The sequence below is a fragment of the Ascaphus truei genome, chromosome 12, assembly GCF_040206685.1.
Source record: "Ascaphus truei isolate aAscTru1 chromosome 12, aAscTru1.hap1, whole genome shotgun sequence".
Lineage (NCBI taxonomy): Eukaryota > Metazoa > Chordata > Amphibia > Anura > Ascaphidae > Ascaphus > Ascaphus truei.
In genome coordinates this window covers 8,625,238-8,649,908 of record NC_134494.1, presented here as the reverse complement: position 1 = coordinate 8,649,908, position 24,671 = coordinate 8,625,238, and the positions used below count along the sequence as shown (strand labels likewise).

Below are 24,671 nucleotides of genomic sequence, written 5' to 3'. Positions count from 1 at the left end.
GGAAGGAAAAATGGACCTGAGTTTTTAGAGGATGGACCAAATGGCGACAGACATATGGGTCTCTATTCTATTCTAAGCCAACAGCTGCAGGAGAGAGCAAGACATCTGGAGGAACACCACCTCACCCCCTGTGTCTCCATGCCATACCCAGCTGGTTCCCAACATCCGTGACAAAGAGGAAATTGTGGCTACTAGCCCCTGTGATGCAAGAACAGACCTGCATGAAAGTGTCATCCGAGAGCAGTTAGCTATGCCTGCTTTCCAATGCACACCTGCGGTACCACAGGGGTAGAGACCGGAGATTATCCATGGGAATGCGGTAAGTAACATCCAGCTTTACGTAATAGCAGCGGAAGGTTTGCCAAGATATCTTGCAAACTGCAGAGGACAGCCAAATCGTTATGCCCAGCAAATTTTCAACACCATGTTACTTTTCAGCAATATTTCCAGTCGTTCAAACAAGTCAACTTTGATGGCTCCAGAGGTAAGAAGGCGATTCCCAACAATATGAAGAAAGAGATTTTAAACAAACTGTAGAAGCAGTTTAAATACACTAAAGCATAATTCAAGGATGTGAAAGACACAATCAAAGCACTTTTTATGGCATCAGTGGACTGTGAAATGGAGTCATCCCAATGAAGAACAATTGATGGATTGGATAAATACTGTACAGTGTTTAAAAAAAGTTTTTATTTCATTAATGTATTGTAGTCATTGTTTCATTCTTGTTTTCATCCTTGTTTGGCAGGCTTATGAGCATCACCACCATGTTTATGTAGGAACAATTACAGCGATACTGTAAGGTACTGTAATTAAATTCATGCATCTATTCTGTAAATAACAATTTCACAATTTTATATTTGAACCTGTAAAAGACAGCAAGAAGATGTCGGTTGAAAAAGATTGAAAAAATATAATCTTCTTCAATCGACATCATCTTCTTGCTGTCTGTCAAGACTTCTGGTGCTTGTAGGACCTCAGTGGCCAGAACAGCAGGGGGCAGGCGAGGAGGCATCAGATTCATAGGCAAGGGTCCAGGGCAGGCGGCAATAAGCATGGTCGGATCACAAGCAGGGGTCCAGGGCAGGTGGCAAGAATCATGGTCGGGGTCACAGGCAGAGGTTGGCAACAGGGAATCCACAGGGACAGAGGCTATGGCAGGGACAGAGGCTATGGCAGGGACAGGGCAAGGAACACACAGGGAACAAGCCTAATTGCAGGCAAGGACCGTTGTTCACAAGGACAAGTACAGGAACAGGGCACAGACTGTGACAGAGAAGTTCAGGGAACATAAAGCAAAGGCAAGGAAGTACAGGAAATAGGAAATTATAAGGACAGAGGATGGTCCCAACAAGAGGAGGCAGACAGACAGGAGAACCCCAGAGCAGAAAAACAGCAGCACACCCGGTGAACAGACAAGGGAACTGTGGCTGGGAGCAGGATGTCTAGGAAGACTGACACTGTCTCTTTTACAGGTTCAAAAATAAAATAATTGTGAAATTGTTATTTACAGAATAGATGCATGAATTACATTACATTACCTTAAAGTATATCTTGAATTGTTCCTACATGAACATGGTGGTGATGCTCATAAGCCTGCCAAACAAGGATAAAAACAAGAATTAAACACTTACACTACCGACACGTTTAATTCGAGCACGGCTAGCACCGCAAGCCGGGGGATGCCCCGGCATGCTAGCCGCACTCCCTCAGCGTGCCGCGCATCACCGATGCGCGGTCACGCGTCATCGGGTGCCAGCGCCCCCTGCACGCGCGTCCAGGGCTCCCTGAGGGAGCCCTGGTGTCCCGCGATGTGGGGGACGGCGGCAGGGGATTCCGGGGGACCCGGCGGACCCGGCAGCGGGAGGGAGAGTGCCCCAATCGGAGGGCGCTCTTCCGCTGCTTCGGCGCGCGCCCGGCACCCTCCGGCGCGCGCCAGGTTACTGCTGCGGCCGAGAACGGGCAAATGCTCGAATAAACTCGGCCGCAGCAGTACTTTAATAATGCAAATGGACATTGAAAGCGATAATGAATTATGAAGGTAATGTACAGTATGCGTTCCATTTTATTGTCAATTGTCAATGCCTGCACTGCACATGCATTCCATACAGTTCGCATGCGGAGCAATTAAATGACACTCTCATGCATTTCAACCAGGTTCTATAGAATACGCCTGCGCATAAATTAAAGCCACGCATATGTGTTCCATACAAGTTTATCGGTAGTACGCGTTCCGCACACTGTAATTCATACATCAATTTCTTCTCGTCTTTTAATAAATAACAGTCTCACAATTATTTTCAAGTGAAACTGCACACGAGACACTCCAAAGAAGATATCGGTTGAAAAAGATTGTATATTTGAAAGATGATTGAAGAAGATTCTTTTATGTCACAACATTTTTGTTATTTATCTCTTACTGTAGTCTAATAAAAAAAAAATATACTTTAAAATACCTTTGAGTCTTCTAAAGTTTTTAGGAGAATAAGTGGTGGGTTACATAGAAATAAATGGGATCATATCATATGAAATGAATGAAATAAGGGATTGGTTAAATTGGATTTATATTAAAGACACACACTTACACACTTGCACACTAGCGCTGACTATCATTACCTCAGAGTACTACCACCAACATTAAACTCGCTTTTCCTGGTTGCGGCTCATTCACGGCTCAGTTGCAGTCGCCGCATCCAATTTGCAAAATGCAAAAAAATACCTGGGATTTAGACTTGGGGGCCTATGCACTAGAGGTTCATAAAAAAAATCGCCGGGCCATTTAAATCATCGTTTTTATGAGCGTTGCTATCACGATATTCAGAAAGCCTTGATTACCTGTCATAGAAAAATTCAGAAAACGGGCTATTAGCCGGTGATCTGATGAACGACCCTCTGAAAATGCCTTACCCGCCGAGTTGTATTTGCTGCAGATAGAGCTGCTCTGAGAGAGGCATCTCTCCCTGTGCAAATATCGCCCGAAATTTATGTTTATAAATTTTAATTTTGTTAATAGTTTAGATGAGCAGGGGGTCTCCTGAGCTGAACCACATGGTTTCAGCTTCAGGGACCCCCTACTTCCCGAGATACAGGCCCAGTTATGGGGTGCTGGTATCTCCTATGCATTTTATTCCTATGGTCACGTGATGCAGACATTTAAATGCATAGGAGATACCGGCACCCCATAACGGGACCTGTATCTCGGGAAGTAGGGGGTCCCTGAGGCTATCCGCTATGGTAATGAAGTTTACTGTAAATGCATTTTTATTGCATATGATTCATGCCAGGGGTCTCTGGTGCTAATATTAAGGGATATCAGCTCCAGAGATTCCCAGCATAAATCCTATGCAGGAAAAAGGAATTTCCCATCTCGCCGCTTCTCTGCAGGTTTCCAACACCTTCACGCTAACTTTTTCTGGCGTGAGGATTTTGTGATAAAATCACCATTCTAGAGCTGCGATAGGCGTTCATAGCCTAATCACTGCTACTAGAATTGCGCAAGTTTATGAACATGCCGAAAAGTGTCGATAAGTGGCTTATCACCGCTACCTCAGTGATTTTTTTTATGATCAATTTTTTGGTAGCGATTCAGTCTTTTATCACCCACTTATCGCCACTTACTAAACAGCAGTAGGCATTTTGGCCCATAAGTGCTTAATAAGTGGCTTATAAACGCTTGCTGCCTAGGCCCCTTGGTGTTTTGCGGCACCGAGAACAGTGTCTGGCTGCTTCTGTATGTGCAATGATTTTTTCAAAGGTATTGAATTTCTGAATATTGTATCTAAAAAAACAAATAGAACAGTCTGTTTTATACTTTATGGCAACATGATAGTTTATGCTAGAAACCTTTTAATTTTAAAGGAGATTTGGTAATCATTGCATTTCTTATGCACATGTTCCCTGTGATTCAAATAGCTATTGTACATACCAAAGTAAAGCATTCAGTCTTTTTATTCTTTTTTTTTAGACTGAGTTAAGGACAGCAGTTGAAAGTATTATTACAGATGGCATTTTAAGTGAGACAGATTTTCAGATTGTTAATATGGATGAAAGCAGCTTCAAGTTGATGTCTTCTCAAGACCATTGGGAAGAACCCACCTATTTTCAAATTAAGGATTGTAGCTCAATGGTAATTATAACTTTGTTGAAAAACTTTTTGGATGCATTTACATTATATACAATGAGAATTAAATATAATCTAATTTTGTAATAATTAATGGTCTGAATACATGGACATATGTTAGCTTTTACATACATACAGTATGAGCATATTCATAAATGTGTAGGAATAGAGTTTGTGGGCAGTACAGTACATTGAAATAACAGTGCTATATTCATTAAAAAGTACTCACATGTCCAAAAAGTGCAAAAAGTATTTACAGTAGACTGCTTGTTTACAGTGACTGTGTGGTGCTGGACAAATAAAAATGTAAATGATGACATGACTTGATATACTCAATCAAGTGAAAATAATTTGTGAGTTCAAACCAAGTGCAGATAGTTCCTGGTAAATCTGCTTAGCTGTGGGGATTTTTTTCGCAGATCATGATGATATCATACTGTACATGTACAAAGAGAAAATAAAGTGCAAACATAGTGCATTATCTCAGGTGATTAATCCTCTAAACGACATGGATATTGAGTGTCAGGTATATTAGACACAATTAGAGATTAGTCTAATCTAGAACAAAATTTAAATGGTATTGCAGGAATCAAAAATAGAATATACCTAATGAAAAAATATTTAATGAAACAATCATTAAAAAAAATGACTTGTGGACATGGTCAAACAGACCCGATTGAACAAATAGTATGCTCATCTCTTGCTTTCAACGACGGTGAGTAAAATTAGAAGCATGCATGATCTGTGCGCATACTAATACAGATTTCAAACAGAACACAAATGTAGCGAGAGATAATTATAGACACACTTATATGATAGATAAATGACAACATTGTGTATACATAGATGTTACAACACACTTTAAAGGATCAATTCAAAAGACTTATACATGGCTAATAACTAAGTCTTCCATGTATAAATCTTTTCAAACGCATAGGGCAGGGGCATAGCTATAGACCGGGCAAAGCCCGGGAGGCCGCGCTCTTGGCCCCCCCCCCCCTCAACCTGTAGAGACAGGTCGGGGAAGATTGTATGCGGTGGTGAGCCCCTGGCATTAAAGGATAAGCCGGTGGAGGAATCAGCACAGATAGAGTAGGACAGCAAGGGAGGAGTGCCCTCTAGCAGTCTGACATGGAAGTCTTTCTTACTTCTGGTGTCTGCTGCCACAGTGCAATTCCACTCCCCTACCGGCTGCTCCTCTGATCATCATCTCCTCTCTCCAAAGGTAGGCATGGGAGAGAGAGCTGAGGGGCAGAAAGAGAGAGATCTGAGGGGCTGAGGGGCAGAGAGAGAGCTGAGGAATAGAGAGAGAGAGCTGATCAGAAGGAAAGAGAGAGAGCTGATGAAGGGCAGAGAGAGAGAGAGAGAGAGAGTTGATGAGGGGCAGAGAGAGCTGATAAGGGAGAGAGAGCTAATGAGGGGTGAACTGGTGATGGTGATGAGGGGGGAGAGATGGTGATGATGGGGAGACATGATGGTGGTGATGTGGGGGAGAGATGGTGATGAGGGGGAGAGATGGTGATGAGGGGGAGATATGGTAATGATGATGTGGGGGAGAGATGGTGCTGATGATGAGGGGGAGAGGTGATGATAAGGGATGATGAGAGATGATCAGGGAGAGGACAGGGGAGGGAGAAAAAAATTACAGTCAATATTATTATTAATGGGGCCCTGATTTTTTTTGCCCGGGGGCCCTTGCATGTCTAGGTACGCCACTGGCGTAGGGTGAAGGGTTAATTCAGGAGATTGGAGATCCTCCAGCTGCGAAGTGTGATGTCATCCAGAGAGGCCCAGCTGTGCACTTGTTTGACTAAGAGGAATACGCATCGTCTGGAGTGAGTAAAGCATCCGACACGGACTCTACAGAAAGACCGAAAAATACTTCTGCTTACCTGACTTATGATCGAGCGATTTCTTGTGAGTAGGTTTCTAATTTTACTCACCGTCGCTGAAAGAAAAGGATGAAAATACTATTTGTTCAATCGAGTCTGTCTGACCATGTCCACAAGCCATAAAGTCATTTCTATCAGTGTTGGACATTAATCATATACATGTGTTTATAATTTTGGTAGCAATCACTTTTTGCACGTGCTATAACCAGCGCTTTTTCACTAATTATCACTCCACAGCTTGTTTGCAGTATTCAAAAACATTCAATAAAGTGAGAGATCGGAACTGACTTGTCTAATCTTACAATTTTATTTCACCTACCCAACAGTACACTTTGTCACCAAGCAGATATGTCAACATAGGTTAAATAAAATTAATATATTTTTAAACCTGGTAATGTAACTGACTGATACAGATTCCTTTGTGTACAACTTTTAAAACAATAAACAGTATTGTTATATACATGCACATACCTAGGTACTGGGCATGGCTTATAATCATATGTGGTTGCTTAAAAAATGATGTTGCTCTCAGACTTCCGGTGACGTCATCGGGAAAGTTTGGTTAGCGAGGGAGATCCCGGGACTCTCTTAGTATAATCAGATTAAAAATGTGATGTCCCCCTCCAGACCCTTAACATTTTTGGACGGATCAATTGAACTAGACCCCCTGCTGTGGTTAACAAGCTCAAAAAGCCGCCTACCCTGGGTGTCCCCTGATTCTTCACAGCCCCGCAGTGCGGTTCGGGTCCCAATAGTGGAGACAAAGATGGTGCCGCAGCACTAGTGCCCATCGACAAAGAACAAGACCGGATGGTCTTAGGGCTCATGGAAGAAGTAGAAATAACTTGTCCATACCTGGTGGAGCTCTTTAATAAAATGCATGAGAAAATGCACCAATCGCTCCAGCTCGACCTGAAAGTGGCAACGAATGAGCTAAAAGACTAAATAAATGACCTCTCCCAAAGAACCACCGATCTGGAATCCAAGCTGGATGAAGCCCTGCAGCTTCAACAGCGGCCGACGATGAAATTATGTGTTTGGGCCAGGAAATTAATTTCCTTAAAGATTGACTTGAGGATCAAGAGAATAGGGACACGGGACAAAACCTAAGAGTTCGAAACATCCCAGAAACTATTCTTTTCAAACTTCTCCTTCCCTATCTATCTCAACTCTTCAACACAATATGTGACGATTTTCTAGAAATGGATTTTGAAAAAGATCGTGCTCACTGGGCTTTGGGCCCTTGATCAGATGACCCAAAGTGCAGAAGGGATGTTATTTTAAGACCACAACTACTCTGCTAAAGAAAAGATCATTGCAGATTGCACAGATAAGAATGTCATCCCTTTCGAAAACGAACCTCTACAAATATTCAATGATCTGTCCAGAGCGACTATCGCAAGACGGCGCAAGCTCAGGCCCCTTACACTTAAATGTTGAGAGACAACGGTGTCCATTACCGGTGGGGGTTCCCGTTCAAGCTCATTGTGGTCTAGAATGGTTATCACCTCTCTATTAGATGTCCAAAGGAGACTGACCAATTCATACGAACATTGGGCCAACCTTCCCCACCTGAGCAGAGCCGTGAGCCCCCGAAACCCCAGAGACGGGAATGCGGGGTTGGTCCCTCCAGGGCCTCAGAGAGACTTGCGGGACAAAACGAGCAAAGAACGTAGAATTGAGAGGGCGATCATTAATATCTTTACTAACAACGCCCTGTTCCTGCGCTGAGAAGCAAAACTACTCCGGGCACCCTGGGTTCCAGATGTCCAACAAACACTATTTTAAGCCTGTCTCCCCTCCCCGCTACTGCCTAGCCTAAATTGCATACGGCCCAATCTTGTTAGCCACCCTGGACCCGAACCGGACTTGACAATTTGTTTTTACTTACTTATTGATGTCCCTGGGATCACCCTTGTGAAGACAATGCCCCGACTAGATCTGCAGCCCTGTTTTGACCAAAACCTAGGGACTGAAGCCGATCAACCCATGAACCCACCATCTACAAATCTCCCTCCGGGGAATGAATATTCGGACCAACCTCACTTCAATGAAGGGCAGCGGCAGCTTCAGCTGATTTCCCAAAGTGATGCCCGGCTTTGGGTTTTGGCCTAGGAAGTCCTGGCCATGGTGGTGGATCGGATCCACACAGCTGGTTTGTGTGGGCACCCAATGCCCCGCTCCAGGCTGCTCCTCCCCTTCTTAGGCAATTAAGTAGCATATGCCTCCGTTGGGGGCTTTTGGTTCCGGTGGGTTGGAGTGGAGGGGGGGAGAACCATGAGGGCTCTTTGATGCGAGCCAGAGGCTCGACCGCGGCTACAACCTGGCCTATTTTTTTCCCTGGCTCTGGGGTCTGGCCTGAAATGACCAACTGTCCTCCTGGAGTCTACTGGAAGGCCATTGGCCTCCATGGTCTGAATTTAGACTGGGGTGGAGCTGATCGGCCTTCTAGCTGATCCCCAGACGTCCCGACCTGGACTCGGCCACACAGGTTTGACTCTGAACATTTTTTTCCTTTTATTATTGTGAGCGGGCCATGACCCACCCCTGTTGGACTGATAAGGGTTGGGTCTGGGCGGTCAAGAGACCCCCAATAGGGAATAAAGAAAATATAGTTATATGTTATGTATTTAGATTGAGCGGTTTTCCTGTTTACACAATACCAATTATAGTAGGAACCAATGGGCCTGTAGCCAAGACAGTTTGTGGGCTTTCCCCAAGAATTGAGGTAGCAACCCACTAGTCATTACATGAGATAGCTGGCCTATCTACAAAACATAGATTGTTGTTTCCTTTCCTCCTCCCATCCCCTACTCCCCTCCCTCCCCCTTTCCACCCCATTCCCTCCTTCCTCCCTTCACTCCCCCCCCCCCCCCCCCATTTGCTGCATATATGCTGTCAGGCGATAATTCAGATTAGGTGTTTCCTGTTCAAAATAAGAGCCCCTTGAAAGAGGTCGGTATGCTATAATATGTTTCCTCCCACCTCCCTGCCCGCCCCTCCCCATTCCCTCCATTTCCCCCATCCCCTCCTCCCCTCTCTCTCCCCTTTTTTCCAACCCACACCCCTTCCCTCCCCCCATTTTTCCCTCCCACCACCTCTCTCCCCTTCCCATCCCCCTCCTCCCCTCCCCCCTGTTTCCTCATCCCCTCATCTCTCCTTCCTTCAGGAGAGTCATTTCAATGTCAGTGACACCCCCAACACATTCAGACATATTTTTCCCTTGGGATTCTATTCATCATTTAATAGCAAAAAGAGAGGGGTGGCGATTCTGATTAGACAAGGGGTGCATTTCTTTGCCGAAAAAGTGGTCTCTGACCCTGAGGGCAGAATTCTGATAATACACGGTACGCTAGCTGGGTCGGCAATAACTCTAGTCAATCTTTACTCACCAAACGAGAACCAATCGAAATTTTTAAGGGTGGTTCTGGAATCTATTGAACTTCAATATTTATCCTCCCTTCTAGTGTGTGGAGATATGAATATGACCGCCAACCCAGACGTGGACAGATCCTCTACCCCAGGACAGCCCCACACAATCACTATTCAATAAAAGGCCTTGAAATTTAGAGATTTATTAGAATCGTTTTCCCTAATAGACATCTGGAGGGCACAACATCAGAACCAACGTGACAACACTTTCTACTCCACCTCACATCAGACCTATTCACAAATAGACTACCTATTTGCCATGAAAAATATTCTTCATGCCTTCTCCAACTCAGATATTGGCCCAATCACCTGGTCCGACCATGCGCCAATTGACCTGACCATCACTCTCCCCTTTGTAAAACTGCACTCTTTCCACTGGAGACAAAACAATTCTCTTTTGAACTATCCTGAAATAGAAAACCAAATTAAAAAAATCCTTGAGTGAATACTTCAATATAAATAAAGGACCGATCACATCCCCAGTGATGCTTTGGAAGGCCCATAAGGCAAAGACTAGAGGTGACTTAGGGCCTCATGCAGTAAGCACCGAAAAAGCATTCTCGGCAGGGGTTCAATATCGGCATGATTTTGACGATTTGCCCTCGCAGTATTCAGGAAGGGCCGTATCCCTGGCGAATCACTGCGAAAGCAAAACGCCGAGTAGCCGGTGGCGAGACAGTCTGTCTGCCGATAACCTTGCGATACGCCGCCTCCTGCCGAGATGTGTCTGCAGCAGAGAGAGATCTGCGACTCTCTCTGCGCAAACATCGGCAAAATAAAAAATATTTCAAAACAATTTTTATTCATAGTGTAGATGTGCAGGGGGTCTCCGGAGCTGAACCGCATTGGTTTCAGGTCCGAGGACCCCCTGCTTCCCGAGATACAGACCCCTTTATGAGGTGCCGGTATCCCTCTGAATTGCAATGTCCCGATCACGTGACCGCGGAATGTAAAGAAAGCAGAGGGATACCGGCACCCCATAAAGGGGCCTGTATCTCAGGAAGCAGGGGGTCCCTAGACCTAAAACCAAAGCGGTTCAGCTCCGGAGACACTCTGCACATCTACACTATGCGTAAAACACACATATAAATAAACAATCATTCCTTACCTTTGCGGCTATCTGCTATGGTAATGAAGCAGCATTAATGTATTTTTAATAAAAGCGTGAGGGAGCACGGGGTCCCCAGAGCTGAACCGCATTGATTTGTGGATCAGTGACGCCCTGCATCCCGAGTTACAGACCCCGGTATGGGTCATTGGGTGCCAGTGTCGCCACCATCTTTATAACATCCCATACGCGACGTGCCCCCTATAAAGATGGCGTTGACACTGGCACCGACGCCCCATACCGGGGCCTGTAACTTGGGAAGCAGGGGTCCCTGAGCCACCAATCAATACGATTCAGCTCAGGGGACCCCCTGCTCCCGCACAATATTATTAAAATACATTAATGCTGCTTCATTACCATAGCGGATAGCCATTAATGCAATTACATAGTTACATAGTTACATAGTAGATGAGGTTGAAAAAAGACTTCCGTCCATCAAGTTCAACCTATGCTAAATTTAGACAACAGATACTTTATCCTATATCTATACTTATTGATCCAGAGGAAGGCAAACAAAAAACCCCATTAAGGGGAAAAATTAATTCCTTCCTGACTCCAAGAATTGGCAATCGGATTAATCCCTGGATCAACATCCTTCCCATGTATACTTATTTGGTATATCCCTGTATACCTTTCCCATCTAAAAAGATGTCCAACCTTTTTTTGAACAAATCTATTGTATCTGCCATCACAGTCTCCATGGGTAATGAATTCCAAATTTTAACTGCCCTTACTGTAAAGAACCATTTCCTTTGTTGTTTGTCAAATTTCCTTTCCTCCAACCTTAAGGGATGGCCCAGAGTCCTTTGTACTGCCCGTGGGATGAATAGTTCTTTTGAAAGCTCCTTGTATTGTCCCTGAATATATTTGTATATAGTTATCATATCCCCTCTTAGACGCCTCTTTTCTAATGTTAAATAAATCTAATTTAGCTAGCCTCTCCTCATAAGTTAGAATGCCCATCCCCTTTATTAATTTGGTGGCTCTTCTCTGCACTCTCTCTAGTTCCATAATGTATTTTCTTAGGATTGGTGCCCAAAATTGTACTCCATATTCAAGGTGTGGTCTTACTAATGCTTTGTAAAGGGGCATAATTATGTCTACTTCCCTTCCATCCATTGCCCGTTTGGTGCAAGATAAGATCTTGTTTGCCTTTGCAGCTACTGCATGACATTGGGCACTATTGCTAAGCCTGCTGTCTACAAGCACTCCTAAATCCTTCTCCATCAAGGATTCCCCCAATATATCTCCATTTAATTTGTAAGTCGCCTTTTTATTCTTGTATCCCAAATGCATAACCTTACATTTATCTGTATTAAACCTCATCTGCCATTTACCTGCCCACGTTTCCAGTCTCTCCAAGTCCTTCTGAAGAGAAATTACATCCTGCTCTGATTCTATTACCTTACACAATTTAGTATCCTCAGCAAAGATGGAGACTTTGCCCTCGATCCCAACCTCAAGGTCATTAATAAACAAGTTTAAAAGCAGGGGTCCCAGTACCGATCCCTGAGGTACTCCACTCACGACTTTAGCCCAACCTGAAAAAGTTCCATTTCTGACAACCCTCTGTTGTCTATCCTTTAACCAGTTTTCAATCTAGGTGCATATATTATTACTGAGTCCAACTTTCTTTATTTTGTACACCAACCTCTTGTGTGAAACCGTATCAAAAGCCTTTGCAAAATCTAAGTAGACCACATCAACAGCATTACCCTGGTCTAGATTCCTACTTACCTCCTCAAAGAAACAAATAAGGTTAGTTTGGCAAGATCTATCCTTCATAAATCCATGCTGACTATTACTAATAATTTTCTTTTCCATTAGGTATTCCTGAATATTATCCCGTATTAAACCTTCAAGTAGTTTCCTTACTATTGAAGTCAGGCTTACAGGTCTGTAATTTCCCGGTTGTGATCTAGCTCCCTTTTTAAATATAGGCACCACATCTGCTTTACGCCAATCTTGTGGTACTGAGCCTGTGGAAATGGAGTCCTTGAATATTAAGTATAATAGTTTTGCTATTACTAAGCTTAACTCCTTGAGAACTCTTGGATGTATGCCATCGGGGCCAGGTGCCTTATTAACTTTAATTTTTTCAAGTCGCTTATGAACTTTTTCCTCAGTTAACCAATTGTTCATTAATATGGAGGTTGTGGGTTCCTCCTGTGGCACTACTATTGAACTTGATTCTTACCTGGGAAACACAGAGGCAAAGAATTTGTTTAATACCTCTGCTTTTTCCTTATCTCCAATAATCTGCCTACCCATCTCACACTGAAAGGGTCCTATATTTTTTTTTCTCATTTTTTTGTTATTACGGTACTTAAAGAATTTTTTAGGGTTGACCTTACTTTCTATTGCAATCCTTTTTTCATTATCCATTTTTGCTAATTTGATTGCCCTTTTGCAATTTTTGTTACATTCCTTATAATTCTGATACGATGTCTCTGTCCCTTCTGACTTAAAGAATCTAAACGCCTTCCTCTTCTTGTCCATTTCTTCCCCTACCTGTTTATTTAGCCACATTGGTTTTGACTTATTTCTTTTATACTTATTACCCAAGGGTATACACTGATAAGTGTGCTTTTCTAACAGTGTTTTAAAGACTGCCCATTTATCTTCTACATTTTTCCCTGCAAAAACATCATCCCATTGTATTACTACTAGATTAGACCTCAGTTTATTAAAATCTGCCTTTCCAAAGTTGAAGGTCTTTGTTGAACCCAAGTAATCTGTTTTTTGATAATTTATTTCAAATGAGACCATGTTATGATCACTGTTTGTTCCAGGACTTGAATATTTGTTATTACTTCTACATTGTTTGATATGACCAAATCCAGAACTGCCCCTCTCCTGGTTCGTTCCTCAATAATTTGGGTCATATAATTGTCTTTAAGCACCACCAAAAACCTGTTCCCTTTTGTTGTAACGCTAATCTCATTGCCCCAGTCTATGTCTGGATAATTAAAATCCCCCATTATGCAAACATGACCCAGTTTTGATGCCTTCTCCATTTGCAAAAGTATTTTAGCTTCCTCAATCTCACTGATATTTGGTGGTTTATAGCATATTCCCACAAACATTTTCTTTATACTTTTACCTCCACTGCTAATTTCTATCCACAAGGTCTCTACATTTTCATCATTCCCTTCATAGACATTATCCCTTTTAATAGGTTTTAGATCCGGTTTAACATATAAACATACTCCACCTCCCCTTCTATTTGGCCGATCCTTCCGAAAAAGAGAATAACCCCCTAAATTAACTGTCCAGTCATGAGTTTCATCCCACCATGTTTCAGTAATGCCTATGATATCATACTGCTCCCTTGCAGCTATTAATTCAAGCTCCCCAATTTTATCTGTTAGGCTTCTTGCATTAGCAAGCATGCATTTCAGGTTTTTTTCAGCCTGTACTATTATCTTATCTGCTCCTTCCTTTCTGCGCCCACTTTGTTTAGTCATTAGAAGTTTTCTAGTATTATCTGTATTTACTATGGGTGTCTCACTGCTTGTCAAACTTGCACTTGCCCCCATTCTACCTCCATACCACCTTGTATCCTCATCTATTCCATTTAGTTCATTATCTGTTTCATTCCCCTCCCCCTCCACCCTAGTTTAAAATCTCCTCCAACCTTTTTAGCATTCTCCCCCCTAGCACAGAAGATCCCTCTTCATTGAGGTGCAATCCGTCCCTAGAATATAGATGGCACCTCTCAGAAAAGGAGTCCCAGCACTCTAAAAACCCAAACCCCTCCTTCCTACACCACTTTCTTAGCCATGCATTAACCTCCCTGATCTCTGACTGTCTCCCTGCGGTAGCGCATGGCACTGGTAGTATTTCAGAAAATTTTAAATAAATAAAGAACAATAAATACATTAAATACATATTGCACTCACCCATGTCTGGCTGCCACGATGAAGGCCATCCTCATCTTCATCACCGTCCATGCCCCCTCCGATGCTGCAAAACATAAACAAGAATAAAAACATCCAATGTAATGTCCCCTATCCCCTTAATCACCATAGTGATTATTAACCACTACAGTCATTAAGGGGTTAACCCACCCTCACCCACCACTCGGGAGGCCTACATACCCTCCCCCACTACCCCCCCCCACCCTGTGAGGCCTAACCACCCTCACCCAATACCCAGCCGGAAGGCCTACCAACATACCCTTGGGACCAATACCCCCTTCCCCCATCCCCAGTACCCACAATAAAAACAATACACAGTCCCACAATAAACATCATTATATTTATTAAATACATAACCCACCCCCTGTGCCCAACCATAAATACATGATTTATTATTTTACATACAGGGTTAATACGGGAGTCCCCGGTGGGCCTGACGGGTCACCTCACAGACCTACAGTAGCCCAGCACCTGGTTTCAAACAGGGTCTAAAAGGCTGCCACCAGGCACCATGATCCACCAGGTAGTCTCCACGGGTCACCGTGGGGAACAATGGGGTCCGCAAGGGTAGGCCCGAGGCTGTCTGGTGGGCCCCGGGTCAGACCCACAGGTGCCTGAGGGGCCTCGGTGCTTCACACGGGGGTCTGGGGGCCCTCGGGTGGTCCCTACAGGTCGGCAGTGCCCCCACAGATGTGGGGCCACCGGTTATTCCCCGCAGGTGTCCCCCATGGACCCGGCAGGCCTTTTACCCATGAGAAGTCCGAGAAGACCTCAGGTGGTCTCCATAGGTCTTCCGCAGACCTGAGGAAACAACCCTGAATGTAAAAATAAATAAACATGACCTATACATTACATACAACAATCCCCCCCCCCCCAACACATACAGTACAATAATGTGCAAAATAACTATTATCCAAATAGGGATAATAGATTATTTGCCCATTATTAAACACATTAAGTAGCATAATACCATATGATGTTAATGTGACGTCATAGGCCTATAAAAGCCTATGTCGTCTCATTTTGAAGGCAGACGCCGAGGAGGACGGACCTCCGGAAGGAAGAAGAGGACCGGGCATGGCAGCAGATGGTAAGAAGACCCCCAGATGACCCCAGAAGAGTCCAGAAGACCCCAGAAGAACAAGAAAGAAGACGGAAGAACACAGATCAAGATCCTGTAGATGTTTTGGATTAAAAAAAAGTCTTAGTTTATTTTGTTATGGTTTGTTATTTAATGGGTTCCTGTTTCTGTGCGTGGATTGGTTGGAGAGCTTGGTGTTCAACGGGAGTCGGTGAGTGGGGCAGCTAATGGTAAGTTAACAAAAGCAATGTATTTTTTTGGAACTTTAACTGTTTTGTGTAATTTATTATATGTGATACAATTTTTTTCAATTCTCATTTCTTACCACTGTATGTATATATGTATGTATGTATGTCTCTATCGATATATACATACAGGGTAAGAAATTATTTGGTTGGAAATGCTTGTTTTGCACTATTTAAATGTATTTTGATATGCTGCTATTGTTAAATATGTGTAATGTAATGTTTCATTAGATAGATCTAATTTTTGGTGTTCTATGCTGTACTTTAGGTCAGGGTGAGGCTTGCTTTGTTATAGTGGTTTTATTTTGAAACTACTATTTTGTCAGATGTTAACTTTTTTGGAGAATGGGTGTGTTTAATGATAAAAATAGTTAATTGTGTAATTGATTTGGATGGTATTTTAATTGTTTTGGGATTTCATTAATTAATGGTAATTTATTTCGCTTGCCTTGCTTGGTTTAAATAGTATACTTATTTGGATTTCATTGTATTTTCTTTGGAATATTTTAGTGTTAACATTGATTGGCAGAGTGTACACGTTGCACAGATTTTATGCATCATGTATACAATATAAATTAAAAGTTTTGATTGGCATTTGATGCTTTTGATTGGCAGATGATAATGATTTTATTAGGAAATAGGATTTTGTTTGACTTTAGCTGATATGGAGAAGTGGTATTTTTATTTATGCATGTTTTACTAAACCCTTAAACATTTCTTTGTATATTGGTTTATCATGTCTCTCTCTCTCTCTTTCTCTCTCTCTCTCTCTCTCTCTCTCTCTCTCGCACATCGTTACATTAAGTAATGTAATGTAATAATTATTATAAGATTAAAAAATACCTTTTAATTGATTACATTACTAAAAAATAAAAAAATAGAATTGGCAAAATAAAGTCCATGACCAATTCTAATAAACAGACAAACTAAATATTAAATACACCAAAATTGAGCAGTATTAAACTATATAAGTTTGTTGTGCCTAATGGGTATATGTTATTTTCTATTAGCGAGAAGTACCAAGGGGAACGTACCCTATCAATAACATACACAACCTAATAATTTAGGCTTATTCCATAGTCTCTTTATTAGGTATATTATTTCATTAACACCCGACTAAATATTAAGTCCGGAGCACAAGATCCCTGAATAGAGAAAAACCCAAAAGGACAACTATTTCCAAAATTTAATTAAAAGAACTGCTAAAACCTCACATACAGTATAGCATATTCACTATCTAGAATCTCTAGATGTGAGATCGCGAACACACATGGAATGCCCTTCCCCTCAATACCCAACTAGCACCCTCTCTGTCCACCTTTAAGACCCACTTTCTTAAAGAAGCATATTAGTAGCAGCGTGGATAATACTATACACATGATAGATGAAGCTTGGCCCCCTGCAGACGTACTTACCACAATGCCCTCCTACTGTCTCTGTACATTCCTCCTTCCTAACAATTAGATTGTAAGCTCCTCGGAGCAGGGACTCCTCTTCCAAAATATTGCTTTGATCAGTGGTATTCACATGATGAGTCAAATTTACATTAGTTCACCTATTTCATTTGATCCACCATACACATACAATGCATTAAGCTACATCAGCATATATATAAATGTGTTAAAAGGTACTTTATATTCATACTCAATGCATACTCAATTAAATTATCACACATCAAAGAGTTAATATTAAGTCACAACTTCATTCAAATTGGACCCGTAAAAAAATGCAAAGCAGAATGCTTAGTATAAGCTCAAACTGTATGCCAAACGCAACTTCAAAGAGGCACGTAAAGTATATGCTTAAACCTTGATGCACGGGTCTGTTGCACCTATCAAGTTATACAGTAGCCTCATATGTTTGTATAGCATTTTATTAACTCACAGCTTAGTTCATATTTCATTAGTATAATTACAACTTGCAGAGGTAAGTATTTAATATAAACTCAACATATTGCAAAGCACAATTTCAGCGAGGCACATATAGTATGTTCTTATGTATCAAGTTATAGCTTTGTTTGTTGATATAGCAAGTATCTATTAATATGACACATTGTATTTCCTACTCATTCGTTACCATTTAGAGTATCCAACCTTCTTTTGGTTTGCTGCCAAACAGATGCTGCCATACATGATTTCAAAACACCACTACAAATCAATGTATCTACCACGTCTCCACATATAAAGGCATGGATCTATGGCCTGCAACATAGTAGCACAATGTATTATTTGTTCGTTTGTCTTAGTTCACTACCAAACAAGCGCTGCCATAGATGGTCACAAAGCACGGCTAAAAATCAATGTATCTACTGTACTGCGTCACCACGTATAAAGGCATGGATCTATGGCCTACATAGTAAGTAACATAATAGCACAATGTGTCATTTGTTCGTTTGTGATATTTCAAACCTGCTGTGTGATCTCAAGTCTGCTGCGATTATACCACCCCATGGAGTGACGTCATGTTGTCCGGTCACCTGACGTACGTTTCGCATATTGTATTGCCGCTTTCTCAAAGGTGTAACCGCCTGAAAGACAGCTGGGGATTTAAAGGTTGGTGGTTGTCATAGAAACAGGATTTCTGTTAACCCCTATCATCGCTGGACAAAATCTGAAAGCACAACTTAGTATGCTCTGTAAGTACATTCATCAAATTAGAGCAGTGGTAGTATGGATAGAGACATTGTATTTGGCTGGCAGTGTGATGTTAACAATGTGATCTTAAATTAAATGACACAAACCAGTAAAATAACAAGGAAACAGGAAATATATACAGTATATATATATACCAGTTTAACGGCATCATTGTTGTCATATTCATTTATGAAAAATCTTGGCTAAAGCTACCTAAGCTATACAGGCATACCCCGCATTAACATACGCAATGGGACCGGAGCATGTATGTAAAGCGAAAATGTACTTAAAGTGAAGCAGTACCTTTTTTCCACTTATCGATGCATGTACTGTACTGCAATCGTCATATACGTGCATAACTGATGTAAATAACACATTTGTAACATGCTCTATAGTCTCCCCGCTTGCGCACAGCTTCGGTACAGGTAGGGAGCCAGTATTGCTGTTCAGGACGTGCTGACAGGCGCATGCGTGAACTGCAGTTTGCCTATTGGGCGACATGTACTTACTCGCGAGTGTACTTAAAGTGAGTGTCCTTAAAGCGGGGTATGCCTGTATATAGCTAAAACTACACAAGGGAATAAATATTGGGGGAATAGATGATAGAGGCCAAATTCCTTTAATATTGTAGTACTGATAATTGGGAGTTGGAGAAATAGACACAGACTGGCTTCAGAAATTTGAAAGCAAGACATTTTCTAAGTCTTACTTTTTGGGGCCAAGTTCTGAGAAGAGAACGTAGTGGTCGGAGCTGAAAGTTCAAGCCAAAAAGAGTACCAGGACGTTTGGTACTATCTGCCGGTCAAGGAATATGGCATCTACGGAAGAGATACAGTGGTGGCATCAGGAACTTCATGCCGATTTGAGTTCCAGGACTTTTCGGGCTAAGTGCCGGTCAACCTAAAGACTTTGTTTTATGGACTGTTTCACCTAGGAAAGGCTAGTTTTGCCTTCCAGACCCCCCAGTAAGTATGTTTTCTCTTGTATTTTGTAATCCACTCTGTGTACGTCTGTTTAAATGGAATAAATTACAATTTGTTTTACTATTTATATAAAGGTGTAAATGCCTGGTCTCCCGTGAAAGGCTTATTTACAGGTGGTAGCGGTGGGATCATTCATCCTACTTTTAAAATCCTGCAGGGTCTTCTTACATAGAAAGAAACTCATAGATTGTGAGCTCTCAAACCCAGTGGTAATGTACATACGTTTTACAAAGCAAAGAAAGCACAGGTTCTCATTTGTCACTTAGTTAAGTGCCACCAGGCGAAAATGGACAGACAGTCAGGTCAGATAGGTCCCGGTCATGGGGCCGAACCAGAATTGTTTCCTGGTGTGAGAGCAATGGCTTACCAACAGACAACCAAAAACATTGCTTGAGGTGGACTTGGAGAATCTGAGGGAGGGATACATTGGCTGTACATGAAATGTATGTGATTGTGCAACTACAGTATAAAGAATGTATGTGTTTTACCTTTCCATGAGTGCTAACCAGTGGAGATTCACAGGCTATGAGTTTCAAGGGTGGTTTTGCGGTAAAAGTGTTGTCACATTGTGTCTAGGTAGACAAGGCCAAGATTTGCTGGCGACCCCAAAAATGTATCCGGGAATCAAGTCAGGTTCCAGGGGACATATAGGCACAGACCTCTGGTCAAAATCCTCCCTTTAAAACAGTTATGCGACTCACCACCAAGTTCCCTGCTTCAGCACAGACCAGAAAGGTAAAGGGGATATAGGGATGTGAGGAGTCCTTGACACAGTCAAGAGGTCCCTTGGTTAAGGTGGATACTCATTTAATGCCTGGGTCACCTAGAAGCAGTATAGGGTGTGACTCACCACTAAGTTCCCTGCTTCAGCAAAACCCAGAAATGTAAATGGGGCATAGGGATGCGAGGTGTCCCTGAAACAGTCAAGAGGTCCCGAGGTTAATGGGGATACCCAGTAATTGCCCAGGTCATCCAGAACAGTATAAGGGTTCTGGGGGTACTCCAATCAGCTACAAGATTGGGAGGGAACTTTTAAAAGTCCAGTCCTAGTATTGAATAGTGTGGGGAATATGGCTAGTAAGAAATAACATACAGCTTCTTATTCTATTTCCCATAACCAAAAGACTTAGGATATTTTTAAAGTGTATATTTTATTGAACAGTGTGTTTTAAAACATATGATTGTGCACAGTATAATGAGCTGGGTCTCTCAGACAGTGCCACTGTGTCTACTCATAAAGTGGGGATCAAAAGCCAGAGAGGAAGTCTGAGGTGCCAAAAACATTTGGACAGGAGAGAAGAAGTCAAGTACTCATGTCCTCAGATCAATGGATTGTAACGCTCGGCCTGCCCACAAGCCAGACGAGACCCCGGGACTGAGGTGGAAAGGAGAAATACCACACACCTAACAGTAAACGGGGGCACGGCCGGAGTGTGTACTTGCCAACTCCAGCGTAGAAGGGTAAAGTCCGTAAGCCAATGGTCAAGGTGTAGGGAGAGCAGCGTGGTAGAGTGTCCGTAAGCCTGGGTCGTGGAGCGGAGAGAGCAGCGTAGTAGGGGTCCGTAAGCCGAGTCCAAGGGATATAGAAGACTGCAAGGTAGAGAGTAAAAAGCCAAAACCAAGGGTTCCAGAGAGCGGTGTGATAGAAGTCCAAAGCCAAAGGTCAAAATCCAGGGATGTCAGCAGAGAATCCAGGGACAGGAACAGGGATTGCAACTCAAGAGAGCCAAGCAGAAGCAGACAGCACCAAGGTACAGAAGCTATGCAGAGAAATGTGGTAATGGTGAGGGGAGACTAAATAGTGGGCTGGGACCTATCAGGGGAAAGGGAGGAACGGAGGTGTGGCCCAAGGGAAGCCCTGATAGGGGAGAAGAGTCTGGGGGGCGGACCTGGTGGAGCAGGGGCAGGAAAGCGCGCCGATGCGCTCGCCGCACTGGAGGAGGCGGGATCAGGCTCCTGGGAAGCCTGGGTCCGCGCGCACCCGTAAGGGTGACATCACCTGTGACAAGATAAAAATCATCTTCCCATTTTTGGTCTTTAAGAGTTCTTATAAAGTCTGTCGTGTCTCTAATATAAGATTTTTGATTCTTAGCATAGTCTTGAAGAAAAAAATCAACATAGGCTGATAGGTTCGAAGTGAGGGAATCAATCCCTGCTATAATGGGTCTTCCCGGGGGGGTTTGTAGGGCACTTATGCAATTTAGGTAAATAATAGAAGATCGGTAATATTGGATTTTTTTGGTTCAAGAAATCAAATTCTTTATCATCCAATATACTATCCATTTTTCCTCTATTTAAAAGTACCTGTAATTCTTTTTGGTATTGAATTGTGGGATCTCTAGGGAGTTTACAGTATGTTATTGTATCACCTAAGATTCTCTCAGATTCTTTTATATAATCTTCTCTATTTAAAATAACTACCCCTCCCCCTTATCAGCTTGTTTTAAAACTTTTTCTCTATCTTCTGTTAGCACTTTTAGTGCCTCCCTTTCTGATTAAGAAAGATTATTATTAAAAGGTGAATTCTTCGCAGTCAATTTTTCAAAATCTTTTATCACTAGCTCGGAAAACACCTCCAAGTTCCTCCCCTTACAATGTCCGGGATAGAACTTAGATGGTGCCTTAAGGCCAGAGTGAATAATCTGTTTATTTATATCAGGTTTCGGGAGACTCATTGTATCTTTTTTTATATTATCGTTAGTCCTAATTTCCACTTCTTTTGATTTAAAATATCGCTTAAGGGTCAATTTTCGTAGAAATTTTTGAGCATCAACAAACAGGCCAAAATTATTTGGACCTGCAGTTGGTGCAAATTTGAATCCCTTTGAAATTATATTTTTCTCTGGCGAAGTTAAAATTCTAGAACTTAGATTAAAAATATTTTGTGTGTTGATTATTTTCTTGGTATTTTTCTCATTTCCTTTTCTTCTCTTTCCTCGTTTTCCTCATTTTTCACTCTTTTTGGAATACTTTTTTCCTGATGAGGATTCTGTTTCCCTCAATGGGTAAAACCTGTTGGAGGACCCCCCTTCCCCTAAAATATGATCACTTTTATTTGTTGAATATTTGGAGAAAATTTGTTCTCTTTTTTCTTCTTCCCTAGTCGTAACTCTATGTGTATTATTACTTTCCTCATCAGAATCTTCACTATCACTCCTTTTCTCATTCTCTCTATGTGGGTTAGATTTTGGAGGCCTTGAGGGAGACCTTTTGCGTTCAGACCTCCAATTTCCCCTTTCTGGAGCATGGTGGCTTTTTTTAAAATAATTATTAGCCTTGTGATAGTTTCCTTTTCCCTTTTTTTCTATATATTTATCTGTTTTTTCATTTAAGGGATTTTTTGAGGGAATTAGAGTTTTTGATTCTTGTGAGTCAATTTTTACTTATTTTTTGGTGACAAAAATTTGCTTTTGGTTGGGTATTATCTTACGAGGTGGACCATCCTTGTAATCTTCCTCATCTCTATTAAATTTTTGTACTTTGAGAGAAATATTTTCTTCTTCTAATTTATCTAACTTTGATTGAAGTGCTTTATCCTTTTCTCTAAACAATGCTGTTTGTTCTAGATCTCCTATCCTCTCTTTGCTTTCATTGATCTCTTTATCAATTTGTAGTAAATGTTTTTTTGTTGTTCAATTACCAGATCAATTAGGTCTTGTGAACCCTTCTCCAACACTTGATACCATTTATATAGAAATTCTTTGTCACCAAGATACATTGATGGGGTTTTCTTTAATCTAAGACCCCTAGGTCTCGACCTCCTCATCTGTCTGTCGGAGGCCCGACCCGCATCCTTTCTGTCTTGTACCTGGGTCAGCCCCATTTTATATGTGGGGGTTTCATTCTGTTGGTTGAGTCAGCCATGGTTCCCAAACTTTATAAAAGGATGTTGTTGTTCTTTTCAGGAATGCTGAGAGTTTTTCCATCAACATTACCTCATGGATTCTTTTCTTTATTGTTTGCTTGGGGGGTGATACCTTCTTCCATGAGCGGCCACCGCACATCTAGCCGCTGTGAGAATAAAGGAGACTAATTTTCTTATTGGGCGGTCAATGTTCTCTATTGGCCTGGCCAATAAGTAGGTCAGCGGATCAATGGGTATTGTGAGGTCTGTGACCTCTTTTATTATGGATTGTATGGTTAACCAATATTTCGGAATTTCTGGGCATGACCACCAGATGTGGGCCATGTCTTCCTTTTGTCCGCAGCCTCTCCAGCATAGATCGGAGGCCAGAGGGTAAATTTGTCTTATTCTGACTGGGGTAAGATACAGTATTTTATACAAGGTGAAACAGTATTTTATAAATGTTTTCCTTAATTGTGGTGCATATGGAAGTTCCTGAGGCTGATTCCCAAATTCTTTCCCAGTCCTCTCTGTCAATAACTATATTCAATTCAGATTCCCATTTGAGCATGTAATCATGGGTGGGGGCATCTGTCGCCTTCTCCAATTCTGCGTAAATTTGCGTTATGAGACCTTTTTGATGAGCCTACACAGCACAGCCTTTTTGATGAGCCTACACAGCCTTTCAAAACTAGTGAGAGGGGGAAATTCCAATGTGGGGATAGATTTTGGATAAAGTGTCGAATCTGAAGGTATTTGAACACATTTAGTTCTGTCATTTCATATTTGTTTTGTAGTCTTTGGTAGCTCAGAAACTGCCCTAAGCTCAGCAAGTCGGCAATTGCTCTGATATTTTTTGCTTTGAATTGGTCAAATTGTCTGAGTTCACAACCATGTGGGAATTTAGGGTTTTTGAAAATTGGAATGAGTTGGGAGTTAGCGGTTCTGAGCTTGTATTTAAATTTGGACTTCATCCAAATCTCCCACGTACAGCCGCGGCCCCGTTTATTCTCCAACATCTCCGATTTTTTTCGGGAATTTGTTCCGACACCGCACTTCACCACGTTCATGCCGCATTCTGACCGCATTCTGACCGCATTCTGACCGCATTAATACCCCATTCATGTTGCATTCACACCCGCGGTTGATGTGTTTATTGATAATGGTTCGGATTTAATTGGTTGCAATTCTTCGCGTATCCGCCAGATAGCAGATATTCATGAATTGAAATGCGCATGCGCTTCAGTAATGTGTCGACTTGCAGGTGTTTAAAAAAATACCACAGTGGTCTATTGTAAATTGACCTTGGTACTGAAGAAGTTACAATAATGTATCAATTTAGGCTTTTCATATGAAAGAAAATACATGCACAGTGTCTGCTTTTGTTTTATTGTCCTGAGAGTCCCGACATGA

The 24,671-nt window shown here is 42.0% G+C and overlaps 1 protein-coding gene across 4 annotated transcripts in view; it reads left to right on the top strand.

Moving 5' to 3' along the window:
* The window catches only part of LOC142463887 (tesmin-like), a 365,821-nt gene that overhangs the window by 78,765 nt on the left and 262,385 nt on the right, over positions 1–24,671 (top strand). For 3 of the 4 annotated variants that reach the window (XM_075566710.1, XM_075566707.1, XM_075566709.1), the window contains exon 5: positions 3,965–4,126. The exons of the other annotated variant lie outside the window; for it this stretch is intronic. In XM_075566710.1, coding sequence (XP_075422825.1) covers positions 3,965–4,126 — 162 coding nt within the window. The remainder of the gene's footprint in view (positions 1–3,964; positions 4,127–24,671) is intronic. 4 annotated transcript variants of the gene reach the window in all.